Raw genomic sequence first — 17,138 nt, 5'->3', positions numbered from 1 at the left:
CCCATTGAACCTAGTTCTTGGGATCTCCAATCTGCATAGGTTGGATTTTCCTTCATACCGACTTATAGTAGGCTAATGTCTCAAAAGACTTCAAACTATCTCTCTATTCAATAATCTTATTAGTGGATCCACAATGTTATCTTTGACTTACATAGTCAAATTTGATAACTCCATTAGAGAGTATAGTATAATGACATTATGTCTAAGACGTGTATGTCTAGACTTGTCACTGACTGTAAGCTTGTCCAATTTCTAATTACTATCATAATAATTAGAAATTTATGTTGGTACATTCTTAGTTAACCTTGGAACATCTTCTAATAAGAAGCATAGTCATTCGTACATGCTTATCATTTAATTTTTTATGAAAATATTGTTTACTTGGCTAACTAGTAGACAAAATGTCTTTGAACTATTCTACCTTCGTGTAAACGAATATATATTTTACATAAAAATATTTTATTTTTCGACATAAGTCAAAAATATAGATTATAATGTTTAATCTATCTATCATAAATTTCTTAAAAGATTTCCATACGTAGATTGCACTTCTAAGTGTAAACATATTCACTTTAAAACGTAAAGTCTTTCATTTAATAATATCAATATATCATTTGATAACAACATGATATTTCGTTTAGTGCAATTCATATCCTTTATGGATTTAATCATTTTTATCGTAATTTTCAACGATAAAAATATCATACAAAAGACACGTAATGAAATAATTTTCATTGTCTTCATGATATATATAATTGTCACATCCACTTTTTAATAAAAGTATGATCAAATTTTCATATATTATTATAAAATTTGTTATAAGTCATATCAAGACTTTATAAACTTTCTTTTTCATTTATTTCATAAAATCCTTTTGAAGACATTGGCTCTTCAAAGTTTTACGAAAATAATGTCAAAATATGACACGTTTCTTGATTTCAAAATCCTCAAATCTAAAATATCGATTTGAACACCAACTCAACAAATATAAACAAGCCATTTTCTTGTTATTTTCTTTCTTTTTGTAAAGTTGCGCAACTTTATCTTTTATAGAGAAATATTTCTCTAACAATAAATTATCTTTTTATTTATCATAATATACACAATTATTTTTGTGTTATAATCAATAAAAATATTTGCCCCCACATTCGTGTTGGTATCCTTTTTAAAACACACACATTTGTATGATTTAAATCAATGATTTTCTAATCAAGAAATTGTCACACAATTCTTTTACAAATTTCTTTTGTTATACTTATCATACATTGAATAAGATAACTATATTATAAATATTTAATTGAATAAAACATAATTTCTATACGAGAGATTATAATGTTTATTCATTTGTAAATCATTCTTCACATAATCTCTACATAAGAAATTAAAATATTTAATCAATTAAAATATTTATGTTAACACTTCATTTCTATAAAAGAAATTAGAATATTTAATCAAATAAATATTTACCGTATCACATGATTTCTACAAAAGAAATCATAATATTTCAAGCATCTTTGACCGAAGTCGCTCAAATATTTATTTTCGGTTACACGTTTGCACCCCATAATATCGACACGTTTTCCACATTATTCTTAAATCAAACAAGACTTTCCTTGTAATTATTTGATTTCAAAATTATCAAATTAAGTAAGTCTTAATGATGCGTTGAACAATGTATATCAAATATATTATATTAAACCAAAATTAATATATCCATATATATGATATTGTATATTATTGCTTCATGAATTTTTGTCACCACAACAAAAACAACTATAATATATATAGTCAATAACATAGAAACGTAATCAAATAAATAATATGTCATATATTATTAAACAAATATATATACAATTTCATTTATCATTAAAAATACGTTTAAAAAATACATGATAATTAATTAGAATATTAATTATTACACTTAATTAGAATGTTGATCATTTATCTTTAATCGAATATAAAACTAACTAATTATAAAAATAAATATTCATATCATCAATTATTCGTTTCTTAATTAATTAGATGATCTTTAACATTCTATAATAATTCTTTGTCAATCAAAGAACACAATTTGTGACAAATTTCAAAATTATCTATTAAAATAAAATAGATAAAAAATAAATCTTTATTTATATATGTATATAAATTTCTAGATGATCATACTTATTATGAATGAACATGAATCATCATATTATTAGTTAATATGCATGATTTATATTAATAATCACTTATCAACATAATCAAATTAAATATATAAGACAATATATACTTGTATAAATAAATATATTATCTCTACTTAGTTATTAATCTTAATATCACATTCTTTTAATTATCAAACTTAATTAATTTAAAAATATATATATATATATAATAATTAATTATTTTAAAATATATGTTTCAATTAATTAACACTGAAAATTGAAAGCTAACATATTAGTTACTTTCTTATTTTTATTCATTATTATTAATAATTTTAATAACCAACAAACATTTATTTAAAAATAAAATAAATTATTGTTTTCTAATTTATTTTCTAGAAAACGTTTGTATAATAAATATACATCATTTTTCTTTAGAATATTAGCTTATAAACGTAAGCTTTCATACAAATAATATTAATAATAATTAACATTAAATATATATATATATATGTATATATATATATAAAATAAAGACTTATCTTTATTTGTAGATTCTTCTATTCCTTTAGATTAACAACTCTATCTTGTCGAAATAATCGATCATCTAGTTTATAACATCATAACTTGTATTCCTGAAACATCAAAGACAAAAATTTCAATGGCACAAGCTACTAAATAACTTAGCACATGAAACTGTTTTAAGATTGTTAGAAATCTTGTCTTGAAAAATAACAGAAATATATATATAAATGATGTTACAAACAAATTAAATAAATACAATATTACAAAGAACGAAATCACCGATTAAGATGTTGATTCGAGGCATGTGCTTGACACATTTCCCTTAAAATAATTCCACCATCTCCCGTTTGTGCTGGAGCTTATCGTAGATGGATGTCTCCTAGGGTACAAACGAATCCAATAGTGATTCTGCACTGAAATCACTACTCGTTGAGCTTGATCAGTGTACCTGAACTATCACCGGGTTTTAACGGAAAATATCGAGCGAAGAACTTGAAGAACACTCACAAAATAAGAAGAGGGCTTTTGGAATTCTAGAGTGAGAAAAATTAAGGATGAAGTGAGTTTTTGATTAGAGATGAGAGGTCTTATATTGTTGATGCGTTACTTCTGTCTGTTGATAGCCCGATAGATTCATGGGTTTTGGACTCAAGAGCATCTTTCCACACCACTACTCACAAAGAATTAATGGAGAATTATGTGGCTGAAAACTGTGGGAAAGTATATCTTGCAGATGGTGAGCCACTGAATATTGTTGGCATGGGGGACATCAAATTGAAGATAAAAAATGGTTCTGTTTGGAAGATTAATAAGGTCAGACACATTCTAGGTTTAATGCGCAATCTGATTTCTGTTACACAACTTGATGAAGAAGGTCACAATTTCAGTTGTAGAAATGGTGCATGGAAAGTGACTAAAGGAGCAATAGTTGTTGCTCGAGGTCACAAAGCTGGAACGTTATACACGACTTCAACTTGCAGAGAAACAGTTGATGTTGTAGTTGATGACTCGAAGAACAGTGAGCTGTGGCATTGTAGGTTGAGTCATATGAGCGAAAAAGGGATAAAAATTCTTTTGAAGAATAGACAGATTCCAGAACTGAAGTCTGTTGAACATCAGTTATGTGAAAACTGCATTCTTGGAAAACAGAAACGGGTGAGTTTCTTAAAGATTGGGAAGGAGCTCAAAAAAGAAAGGCTAGAGTTGGTACACACTTATGTGTGGGGACCTGCACCTGTTTCTTCTATTGACGGATCACAATACTACGTGACGTTTATAGATGATTCAACAAGAAAGGTATGGGTATATTTTATGAAGCACAAGTCTGAAGTATTTTTTATTTTCAAGAAATGGAAGGCTTTGGTTGAAAATGAAACAAGTCAGAAAATTAAGTGTTTAAGATCCGACAACGAAGGTGAATATATCAATTCAGATTTCAAAGAGTATTGTGTTATGAATGGGATCAGTATGGTGAAGATTGTTCCCCGAACACCTCAAGAGAATGGAGTAGTTAAATGAATGAATCGAACATTGAACGAGCGTTCTAGAAGCATGAGATTGCATGCAGGGCTGCTTAAAACCTTCTGGGCAGAAGCTATTAATACTGCTGTCTATTTGATAAACAGGGGACCCTCTGTTCCTCTTGAATTCAGAATTCTTGAAGAAGCTTGGAGCAATAAAAAAGTAAACATTTCTTATTTGAAAGTGTTTGGTTGTTTATCATATGTTCATATTAATGAATGTGATAGGAGCAAGCTTGATCCAAAGTCTAATAAATGTTTTTTCATTGGTTATGGTGATATCGAGTTTGGTTATCGTTTCTGGGATAATCAAAATCGGAAGATCATTCGTAGCAGAAATGTTATCTTCAATGAACAAGTTCTCTACAAAGATTGTGTTGGGAAGACATCAGATGGTGATTCCAAGTTGGAAGAGACTGGTACAGTCGCTTTGAGAGAATTTTCAGCTGAATATATACCGGTTATCGAAGAAGAACAATGTGTTGTTGGAGATGAAATCGTTGAGAATGTGGTCCCAAAGGTAAATCAGCAAACACCGGTTATACAGTTGAGAAGATCATCAAGAAATCGAAAATCAGTTGAGAGGTGGTCTCCATCTCTAAACTATATCTTGTTGACAAATAGAGGTGAACCTGAATGTTATGAGGAAGCAATACAATCTGATGAATCGATTAAGTGAGAGTCTGCTATGAAAGATGAAATGGATTCTTTGATGTTGAATCAGACTTGGGAGCTCACTGAGCTACCAAAGGGAAAGAAAACACTTCACAACAAATGGATCTTCAGGATTAAAGAAGAACATGATAAAACAATGAGGTACAAGACAAGGTTGGTTGTGAAAGGATTTCAACAGAAAGAAGGTATTGACTACAATGAAATCTTCTCTCTAGTAGTTAAATTGATGACCATCAGAACTATTTTGAGTTTGGTTGTGAAAGAAGATCTTCATCTTCAACAAATGGATGTCAAAACTGTTTTTCTTCATGGTGATTTAGATGAAAAGATTTATATGCGGCAACCAGAAGGATTTGAAATCAAAGGAAAAGATGAGCTTGTGTGTAAACTTCAGAAGAGTCTGTATGGTTTGAAATAGGCTCCAAGGCAATGGTACAAGAAGTTCGATAGCTTCATGAAAAGTAATAGTTTTCTAAGGTGTGAAGCTGATCATTGCTGCTATATCAAGAGATTTGATAAATCGTACATTATTCTGCTCCTCTACGTTGATGACATGTTGATTGTTGGAGCAAACTTGTATGAGATTAACAAGTTCAAGAAAGAGTTTGTCTGAAAAGTTTGCAATGAAGGATTTGGGTGCTGCTAAACAAATCATTGGAATGAGAATTTTCAGGGATGAAAAAGTTCTCAAGCTTTCACAAGAAGAATATGTGAAGAAAGTTCTTAGCAGGTTTAAATCGTATGATTGAAAACCAGTTACTACCTCCTTAGCCAGTCACTTCAGACTATCTAAATATCAGTCGTCTTCAACAGAGGAGGAGAAAAATTACATGGCCACTGTTCCGTATGCCTCTGTCATTTGTTGTATTATGTATACGCTGGTTTGCACAAGACCAGACATAGCACATGCAGTGAGAGTTGTTAGCAAATTCATGAGCAACCCGGGTAGACAACATTGAGAAACAGTAAAATGGATACTACGATACTTAAGAGGAAGTACGGGTCTCGCTTTGTGTTTTCGAAAGTCTAATATGGGTTTGGAAGGATATGTTGATGCTGACAATGGTGGTGATGTTGATAGTAGGAAGAACACAACAGGGTACATTTATACTCTGGGAGGTACTGCAATCAGTTGGGTTTCAAAAATACAGAAGATTGTTGCTCTTTCTAGTTGTGAGGCAGAGTATGTTGCTGTGACAGAAGCTGCTAAGAAAATGATGTGGTTACAACCCTTTTTGTGAGAATTGGGTCAAGATTATGAGGGAAGTGTGTTGCGATGCGACAGTCAGAGTGTCATTCATTTTGCAAAGAATCATGTTTATCATGGCAGGACGAAGCATATACAGGTTCGTTATCATTTCATCCGGTCAGCTTTAGAAGATAGAGTATTAGCTCTTGAGAAGATTCACAGGAGTGAGAATCCAGCTGATATGTTGACGAAAGTTGTGACAAATGAGAAACTGAAGTTGTGCGTAACTTCAGTTGGTCTTCTTCGTTAAGACACCGAATGGAAAACCACTACCGATCGAGAGATAATGAAGTTAGTCTTCAAGTGGGAGATTGTTGAGTTATGGAGCCTACACTTATAATAAACTCTACATTGTTAATTAGAGTTTATTGGGTTTTTTTTTTTTGGTTTTGGGCTTGGACCTGACCAAAGTTATTTAGGTTTATTACCTAAATGTTTACCCTACAAATATGTGATTATTAAGGGTTTACATTGTAGAGACAGAATTCTAGAGAGATAAAATGTGAGGTAAAAACTCTGTATTCTTTCTTCTTCTTCATAGTAAATCTGGTGGTGGCTGAAGTGGATGTAGCTCAATTTGAGTGAACTACTATAAATCTGTGTGTTCTTGTGTTCTTCTTTCTTGTGTTTTTACAGATTGTTTTCAAGTAGGTCGGATTTGAGAGATACAAATCCTAACATAACATAATTAGTAAAATAAAATAAAAAAATTATATCCACACATTAAGTAATGCAATTTAATTTAAAATTATACTAAGTTAGAAATTACCTAAACTTAGATGTTAAATTAACACTAATTTATAGTTGTAACTAAACTGTTTATAATGTTTGTAAAACATGTTTGTTATACATATAAATATAAGCTACAATCAATTAGATTAGGTTTCATTAATATCATGATTTTGTTTCGTTGTATTTAAACGATTATTGTTTATATATTTCGTAGACAATTTTTAAAATTTAAATTTCGTTCAGTTATTTAATTAAACATAATTTTGTCTATATCAATATATATTTAAACTTAATCAACATTTTATATCTCATCCATTCAGATAAATCAGATATAGGGTTGTGGATTTCAACGGGTTAGTGGGTTTTGGTATAGGCGATGCTCACCCAAACTCAAACAAAATAGGGAAAAAAAGTCAAAAAAAACAAAATAATACATTTGAAAAAAGGTTAAATAAATATTTCATTATTACATACAAAATAAAATAAAGTAATGTAAAACTTGATTAGATCATTTTCTTTTGGGACAACTCTTTGTAGTTTTTTCTTTCCTTTTTCTTGTCAAATTTGTAACCATTTAGCACGAGGGCAATTGTTTGTCCATTTTTGTGAATGTTATTTATATTACCTTCCACTAAGAAAAATAGATATGGAAATAGTTCAATATATATTATCTGTTATGAAAAATAAAAATATAATTATGATTATAGTTGTGAATTTAAACAAATAATAATTTATAACTTATATGAGTGTGCCTCAAGTCAAACACAAATAGAGTATTAATACAGACAGTTCATCAATAAGGTCACGTTTCACTTTTTTTTTTTTTTTATAGAACATGTACATGACCTGTTCAATGAAAGAAAATACTGAAAAGAATTACTCAATATAAAGAGCAAAATAATACATTTCAAAATGAAGCAATGTGCCTAAATAATTCCATGAATATATTTTGTTTTTTATTTCCTTTTTCTTGTAAGATTTTTATACATTTGGGATGAATGCCATTGTTTGTCCATTTTTGTGTATCATATTCATATTATTCAAAATAAAATCTACATCTTAGGATTTTAATATTTTCAAAATAAATAAATAAAAAATCTTTGTCAAAAGTGGGGTTTGAACCCACATTAGTGGACCAGAACTTAAGTCTAGCGCCTTACACAACTCGGCCATCCTAACTCTTGTTTAAGATTGAATCTAAATTAAATAAAAACTATACATTAAGCTTTTTTGGTATAATTTAAATTATTTAATAAATTCCTCAAACCAAAATATCAAGATCTTAGTTTGAGATGTTATCGAAATGTTTATGTAACTGAATGTATAGTATGGGAGTAGATTTTTTATTGTTAAATTTTCATTTGCAAAGTTCATAACAGACCCATGATTACAATTCATTAAAGCACTATACAAATATGGTGAAAAAACAGAAAAAAAATGAAGTTATAGAGAATTGATAATTTTGTTGTAGGATGGATGAAGATGAGTGTTTTTCAATGCAAACAATGACAACCTTGATAACCTTAGCATAAAGATAAAGTCACATAGTGGAAAACCTTAGAAGTAATATATGAATAAATAAACAGTCTTTACCACTACAAATAGTCTCTAAGTTTCATCATTCTCTTCCACCAAATCCTAATCTGATCAAGTTTCTATATTAACTTAACTATAATTTATGGCTTTTGTTCCAAATTATGGCTTCCCATACTCTTCTTCACCTCCCCCACCTCATTTTCCAATCCTGCCACCACCCTACCACCCCAATTTCCCGCCACCACCGCCGCCAGCAGCAGCAAAACCACCCAGCCATCCAACCCTGCCACCACCGCCACATCCACGATCACCACCACCACCACCACCACCGCCGCCTGCAATTCCACCACCACCTTCGCCAGGACATCATACTACCATCATAGTTGTGTTTGTGTCACTGGGTGGCCTTTTTTTACTGGGGTTTCTTTCGGTGGCATTATGTTGCTTTCTGAAGAAGAGGAAGAAGAAACAAATTCAGGAGATGGAAGTGGTGAGAGTTGATGAGCACTTGAAAATTCGAGAAGCTGTTGTACCAGGTCCAAATGGTACTACACAAACTGTCATACTAAGTATTGATGAAGATATTCACGTTGAAGAAGAGACTAAGAAGAATGAAATAGTTAGCCAAGTGTCTCAGAATCATCCTGGCCATGACCTTGAAATAGCCAAAGAAACAACATCTTCTGATGCCAAGAACAATGATATTCACCAGAAAAGCTAATCCCAATATTTGGAATTAAATGGTTATTACATGAACAAGTAATTTACTTTCCATTCATCATTGTAATAAATTATCACTCCGATCCGGTCAGTGATGAGCATTTACTAGCTCTTGATTCTTTGTCCACAAACTGTAGCAAATTATAAGGAATGTATGTAATTCAAACTGAAATATGTTTACAATGCAATATGCATAAACTTTTATGCAAACAGATAATTTCTAGTAACTTAATGGTAGAAGAAAGAGATGAAAATAACTTTGAAAGAGAATAAGATTCCACCAAGGTATCTGCTCCAGTAACAAATATTTTAGTAAGAAAAGTAGCACTTCAGGTTCGGTTTATAATAAGAATGTTCTGATTTAAAGGGTTCATGCTAGCCACCCCATAATAAACCCAGATAAGAAAAGAATGTTGAGTATCTATGGGAAATTTGATGAAATGACCCTCATAAGAGGTCTAATTCTAAAAAAAGCCTACGGTTGATAAAGTTGGCAAAAATGGTCTTTTTGTCCTGTGAAAAGTCTGTAATACCCTCGCGCGCCTGTTTTACCGCTCAATTACGAGAAATGTATTTCTCGCATTTGGTATTTCTCGAATTTGGCTCAATTATGAGAAATGTATTTCTCGCATTTGGTATTTCTCGCATTTTGCTCAATTACGAGAAATGTATTTCTCGCATTTAGTATTTCTCGCATTTGGTATATCTTAGTATATATTGAGATTCGGACATTTGTAAAATATAGAAAAACGGCTAGGGTTTCGAATCGATCTACAATAAACTACGAAAGAACAATCTCCAATGGAGGACGCTATCGCGATGCATTCATCTATGGATATCAGATTAACACACATACATGACGACGACTCAAGACAAGAGCGCCTTATCTTCGGAGGCTCCACTTGCCCCCGTCACCGTCGAACGCAATGTTAGATCTGACCTCGACACCACACTTCCAAAGTCTTGTATGTATTCTCTAGCTAGATCTTGTTCTTTCAAATTATTAGATCTTTGAGATTGAGTCTTTTTTCATCAAATATGCAGACTTGGTTAGAGGGTCGACTGCTCCTGATATGTACCATCCACAAGGAACAATAGGGCACCCTCAATATGGCATGAGTGTCCTCCAGCAAAATGCTTCCTTCTTTGATCAAGATGACAATGGAATAGTCATTTTTCGGCGCCAGAGCTTGCGTTGTCTAACAATGACAGCAGGCTCAATTATGAGAAATATATTTCTCGCATTTAGTAATATATTCTCTGGCCACGAAACCTAAATTTAGGGTTCTCATATAAATACTCTATAATTTAGATTTTCAAATGAAATTGTCAATTTTGAAATATAGGTTCTTCAGATTTTGATGATATTGTTTGAGATGCAGGTTTGCGTCAACTGGGTTTCAATATTAACAATTTCCCGTAAATAACAATATACTTAAAATACATATGTGGGTTTGGTTGCATTTGTACAGGTGCCTATTGCAATTGGAGGGCCAGGTTTGATGGCTGGTGTGAGGTACATGAAGATGTTTCAACTGGAGGACTTGCAAATGTGGCTGCCACAGTGATCAATCTCCATGGATTTGAGGCACCTAGTGACTATGAAACTACCATAATTGAGGTGGTTGACAACTAAAACCACAAAGCCAAAACAGACCATCTTCGAGAAAGAAGAGTTTTGACTTCTATGTTATTTTGCTCATTTTTGTCTACTGTTTAGCCTGGTTCTTGTTAGGTTAAGAATAAATAATGGAACTCATCCTTATTTACCCACCAAAACTTGGTCAAAAAAGAAGGAAGAACTTATTCTTCTTTTATTATGATATTTAATCATTAGTTGAATTAAAACTATTAAATGTTGGAATGAGTTTTTTTCCTTTCCTTCAGCTGTTTTGTTATTATCTGATTTGTTTTTCTTTCATTTCATATTTAGTTTTAACATTAAAAAACTACTTAAATGATTTTCATTCATTATGAACTGGATATATAAAGTTAAAAGATAATATTTAGACAATATAACTAAATTTACATTGTAGAAGTTCCAACAGAAATGCAATTATTTTATTTCATCAATGAGAGATGAAATAGTAAACACATGTCCTCTTGTTGGCCCTTTTGTTCATCAAAGATCAAAGTAATCATAACTCCATCATTCTTAGCTGACTACACTAGTGAAAAAGGGGTCAAAAACGAGAGTAAAAAACTCTCAGTTTTGACCATATAACTTTCGGTATAGACACATTATCGAAAGTTTTGGTAACTCTCGTCATCCCTCGGTATTAACTCTTTCGTTAAAAACAATTGGGCGTTTACCGAGAGATATCGTAGAGTTTTCGGTTTAGATACCCTAGAGTAAAACCGAAAGTTAATTGAAAAACTTTCGGTATTTCCATAGAGAAAAAACGAAAGTTTTACAAATAACTCTCGATTTTACTCTTTAGGGAAAAACCGAAGGTTTTCCAATTAACTCTCGAGTTTCTTGAAATGGAAAACCGAGAGTTAATTAGAAAACTTTCAATTTTTCCTGTAAGAGTAAAACCGAGAGTTTTTTAATTAACTCTCGGTTTTCTTCAATTGTAAAACCGAAAGTTAATTAGAAAACTTTCAGTTTTACTCCTGAGGGAAAAACCGAAAGTTTTCTAATTAACTCTCGGTTTTCCTCAAATGGAAAAACCGAAAGTTAATTAGAAAACTTTCAGTTTTTCCCGTATGAGTATAACCGAAAGTTTTCTAATTAACTTTCGGTTTTCTTCAAATGAAAAAACCGAAAGTTTTCATATAACTCTCGGTTTTTCCATTTGAAGAAAAACCGAAAGATTTCAATATTACTTTCAGTTTTTTCCTGTAAAATTTTAAAAATATGCCGATTTTTTTGCTCGCAACCAAACCTGTTCAGCCAAACCAATATATCAATAATAAAAGAAATGACACATACATTAAATGATCATTATCATTACAAAATTCGCAACCAAACTAATCATCCGAACAATCTGTTATAAATTCAAATCGAAACAACTACTAATCAAAACATGTTTTCAATCAAAACAACCAATCAGAACGTACTAGAATTAGCTTGTGGGGAGAGGAGGTGGTGGTTGTTGTTTCCTCATAAACAATTTGATTCTCTCCATTTTTGCATTCATTTCTAACTTCTCTCTCCATTCTTGCATTTGTTTCTTCTTTTTCCGCTTGCATTTCATTGATTATGCGCATTCTTTTTTCGTCCCTCTTCTCCAATTCCTCCAGTTTGAGCGTCAATCTTTGATTCTCTTCATACAACCGCTCATTGTTTCGTTGTGAACTGTTTCCACTTCGACGATCCTCGCGAAAGTGTGTGGGCCGGATGCCTGATCCCATTTCGAACACTCCCCTGTGTTTTTGTTGTCCGAACACCCTCTCCGTCAATTCAAAATCAGATATTCCAGGTTCGTTACTAAGAACCTCCTCCATCTCAACTTGCACAATTGAAATAAAGTATCATTTCTATAATAGAAAACTAGACATATTTAATTCACTTACAACTTTCTCTTGCACGTGTTCGTCCGGGATGGGTGTTGGGTTTTCTTTTGTCGGTTTTAGGGTACGAGTCCTCTTGAATACTTCGATGACAGACGGTGCCCGTCCCATTTCAATCGTCTGTTGAAATAAATGATTTATATAATTAATAACAATCTTTAGATTAAGTTATTACAAATAATGTACTTACCAACTCTTCTTCCAGTATGATGTGGGAATTTTAGATTTTTCCTGTTAATTATATTTGTACGACTGTTTTGCTGTATTTGAAATAAAAAATGAAGTTAGATTAATTAATATCAACTTTTATTTGAATTATGAAATCGTACCTTAAATTTTTCCGTGAAGAAATGGTTGCGACACACAAACTCCCAATCATCTCGATCGTAGTCTGGTGGAGGATTAGCCAGTACCACCGCCTCGTCTCCTTTGTGGACGCGGATATATGCCTTGTTCAAATCCGACCGCCATCTATCCCATATCTGCTTAGCGTGTCCCAATCCGGTCTTTCGAAATAAATCAATAGAACCATTAGTAGCTTCGAACGGATCCTGAAAAAAACATTGAAATGTTAAAAATAATTATTTAATGAATAATGTATAATTAAGTAATAATTATTACCTTGATAGCAGTCCAAAGTGAATCCAATTGGTCCGCACTTAATGCCTTCCACTTTAGAAGACGGTGTGAGACGATTGCGGGGTCCCGGATAATCGACCCCACATGTCTAGACCACTGTGTTCTTCCCACGTCAGCACCGCCTGACCTCCCATCTACCTCTCTAAAAGTAAGAGGAATCCTTGTCCCCGCTATCCTCTTAGACAGCGCAATATTCTTGTTCTTCCCCCGTCTCTTGCGGGCAGAAGATTCTTCAAAATTATCAAATTCATAATTAGATATGTGAATCAATTCAAACAATAACTAATTTGTAAACAAGTTACCTGTCGATGATGGGTCGGGAGTGGAACCGTGCTCCTTCTCGTCATCCTCTTCGTTAGGTTCCTCGAGACCCTCGTCTTCAGCCTCATCGTCATCCACCATATCAGCAAATGTACTTTCTATAAACTCTTCGGCCTCAGTAGCCTCAACGGCGTCTATTTCCATAAACGACGTGTTCAAGCATTTCACGCAAGAACATTTCACGGTTTTTCGAGATGTACTCCTAACAGCAAACTCGAGTAATTTGTCAACACCTTCCTCGTAATTTGTATGATCTCGACGTAAGGTCATCCAGCTTTTATCGGGTACTTCCATATTTCTAATAAAATGGAAAACAACCCGCATTATTATTTACATAATTAGACTTCCATTTATCTTACAATAAATTTAACCTAAAATCAAATCTAATCCAACACTATTTCAATCATACATAATTCAAACAATTCAATTCATACCTAAAATCCAATCTAATCAAAACAATACAATTCTAACCTAAAATATAATTTATTCATACATAAACCAAATCTAACATAAAATCAAATCTAATCCAACACTATTTCAATCATACACAATTCAAACAATTCAATTCATACCTAAAATCCAATCTAATCCAAACAATTCAATTCTAACCTAAAATCTAATTCATTCATACATAAACCAAATTTAACCTAATCAAATCTAATTCAACATAATCAACATGATTCAATTCATAACTATAATTCAATATAATCCTAACAACATAATAATATAATTCTAATATTATTAAAAACATTTAAAACTTACCTTATTAAGCAGTTGTGCCGGCGGCGACGGTGGAGGAGGCGGCTGAAGGTGGAGGAAGCTCGACGATCTTCAACAGACGGTGGATGAATTTTAATAACAATAAATATCATCAAACTCAACATATAACATATTATCCATAAATCAAACCCATTATAACCAAAAACAAACTACAATCAAACCTCAATCAAACCAAAATCAAACCAAATCAAACTATAATCCTAAATCAAACAATTTCAAACCAAATCTAATAACCAAAATCAAATCTAATCCAAACAATTCAATTCTAACATAATCTCAATAACCATCAATCAAACCAAATAATCAAACCTAAATCAAACTCAATATAAACCAAATTTTAACATTAATCAAACCTAATAACCAAATCTAAATCAAACTCAATATAAACCAATTTTTAACATTAATCCAACCTAACCTAAATCAAAATCAATATAAACCAATTTTTAACATTAATCAAACCTAACCTAAATCAAAATCAATATAAACCAATTTTTAACATTAATCAAACCTAATAACCAAACCTAAATCAAAATCAATAATCATCAATCAAACCTAATATAACTTAAAATCAAATTCAATAACGATCAATCAAACTAAATAACCAAAATATAACCTAAAATCAAAAAAAAACTAACTAGATAACGAAAAACTAACCTAAAATCAAAGAAAAAAACTAACCTTGAAATGCAGGGGTGGCGGTTGGAGCTTGAATCGGATGGCGGCGGCAGCAGCGTCCTCAATCCGCTAGCGGGCAGTAGCGTCCTCAATCCGATGGCAGCAACAGCGTCCTCAATCGGCGACGTCTTCAATCGGTTGCTGGCGGTGTCGTCTTTCCAAACGGCGGCGCCTTCAATCGGTTGCTGGCGGGCGGCGCGGGCGGAACGGATGGAGGATCGGGGAGAGATAGAGGAGCGGAAAGAAATGGGAGAGAAAAAAGGATTTTTGTTAATTAAACAGGTTAATTCCGAGAGTTATATAAAAACTCTCGGTTTTTACTAAATTAATTCCGAGAGTTTTCATATAACTCTCGGTTTTTATTAACATTAATGAATTTCGAGAGTTATATGAAAACTCTCGGTTTTGATTATTTAAATTCCGAGAGTTATATAAAAACTCTCGGTTTTGATTATTTAAATTCCGAGAGATGTATCTGAATCTCTCGATTTTGACATATATATACAATTAAATTTAAATACAAAAACCGAGAGGTTTTGGTATATCTGTCGATTTTGATGCATAATTCCGAAAGTTATATAATTAACTTTCGGTTTTTCAACATGACAAATTGTTAAATTATTTGGTTTCTCACTTTCTAATAACGTTGAACAACATTAATTTAACACATTGATATCCTTAAAACATTTCTCAATTCATATGATCAAACATTACACAAATACATAGGATAATCCTACATAAACATTCATATACACTTCTCTATATGATCAAACACATCCATGAACATTTTAACATTAAACACAATCTGAAATTATAAAATAAAACACACACTTGATAATATTAGTTAAGAGTCTAGATTAGAAGGTAGAAAACTAATTAATTCAACAATTTGTGAAATAGTAATTTCGAGAGTTAATGGTAAACTTTCGGTTTTTATGGGTATTTCTGAAAGTTTTACTCTTAACTCTCGGAATTACCATTTCACAAATTGTTAAATTAATTGATTTTTAATCTTCTAATAACCTTGAACATCATTAATTTAACACATTTGATAACATTAAAACATTACATAATCCATATGATCAAATTTTATACACATTCATGTGATCATTAAACACAAACATATATATACACTTCTTTATATAATCAAACACAATCATAAACATTTTAACATTAAACACAATCTTAATTTTTTAAAAACAACACACACTTGATTAAATTATTTTGGAGTCTAGATTAGTAGGTGAAAAACCAATTAATTTTCCAAATTATGAGGTGGTAACACCGAAAGTTAATGGTATAATTTTCGGTTTTGATGGGTTTCCCCGAAAGTTTTGAATAAATCTCTCGGTCCTAACCTTAAACAGAATGTTTTTGGAAAGGGTTAAAACCAAAGGTTTATTTGAAAACCTTCGATTTTGTGCCTTCCCAAACACTTAGAAAAATTTTTGTTTTTTTAAATAGGGTCAAAACCGAAGGTTTATTTGAAAACCTTCAATTTTATCCATTCCCAATACTTAAAAAATTTTCTGTTTTTTTTAAACAAGGGTCAAAACCGAAGGTTTATTTGAAAACCTTCGGTTTTGTGCCTTCCCAAACACTTAGAAAATTTTATGTTTTTTTTTAAACAGGGTCAAAACCGAATGTTTATTTGAAAACCTTCGGTTTTGTTCCTTCCCAACATTTAGAAAATTTTCTTTTAAACAAGGGTCAAAACCGAATGTTTATTTGAAAACCTTCGGTTTTGTCCCTTCCCAACACTTAGAAAATTTTTTGTTTTTTTTAAACAGGATCAAAACCGAAAGTTTATTTGAAAACCTTCGGTTTTGTCCCTTCACAACACTTAGAAAATTTTCTGTTTTTTTTTTTAAACAAGGGTCAAAACCGAAGGTTTATTTGAAAACCTTCGGTTTTGTGCCTTCCCAAACACTTAAAAAATCTTCTGTTTTTTTAAACAGGGTCAAAACTGAAGATTTATTTGAAAACATTCGGTTTTGTCTCTTCCAACACTTCCTTCGGTCATATAAAATGCTATCTCCATTCTCCCCTCCCTCTTCTGTCTATTGTTGTAGTATATTTTCTTGGTTCTTTTTTCTCAATTCCAACAACTCT

The 17,138-nt window shown here is 31.8% G+C and overlaps 1 protein-coding gene across 1 annotated transcript; it reads left to right on the top strand.

The window, feature by feature from the left end:
* The first annotated feature begins 8,517 nt into the window (after positions 1-8,517).
* Positions 8,518-9,096, top strand: LOC124939591 (protein TRACHEARY ELEMENT DIFFERENTIATION-RELATED 7A-like). Its single transcript, XM_047480051.1, has one exon. The coding sequence runs from the start codon at positions 8,518-8,520 to the stop codon at positions 9,094-9,096; it is 579 nt and encodes a 192-aa protein (XP_047336007.1).
* The last annotated feature ends 8,042 nt before the right edge of the window (positions 9,097-17,138 follow it).

The sequence above is a fragment of the Impatiens glandulifera genome, chromosome 5 (assembly GCF_907164915.1).
Source record: "Impatiens glandulifera chromosome 5, dImpGla2.1, whole genome shotgun sequence".
In the NCBI taxonomy this organism is placed as follows: domain Eukaryota; kingdom Viridiplantae; phylum Streptophyta; class Magnoliopsida; order Ericales; family Balsaminaceae; genus Impatiens; species Impatiens glandulifera.
This window is presented reverse-complemented; position numbering and strand designations above follow the sequence as displayed.

Coding starts and splice junctions, on each gene's coding strand:
- LOC124939591 (XM_047480051.1), top strand. CDS start 8,518: ATGGCTTTTGTTCCAAATTATGGCTTCCCATACTCTTCTTCACCTCCC.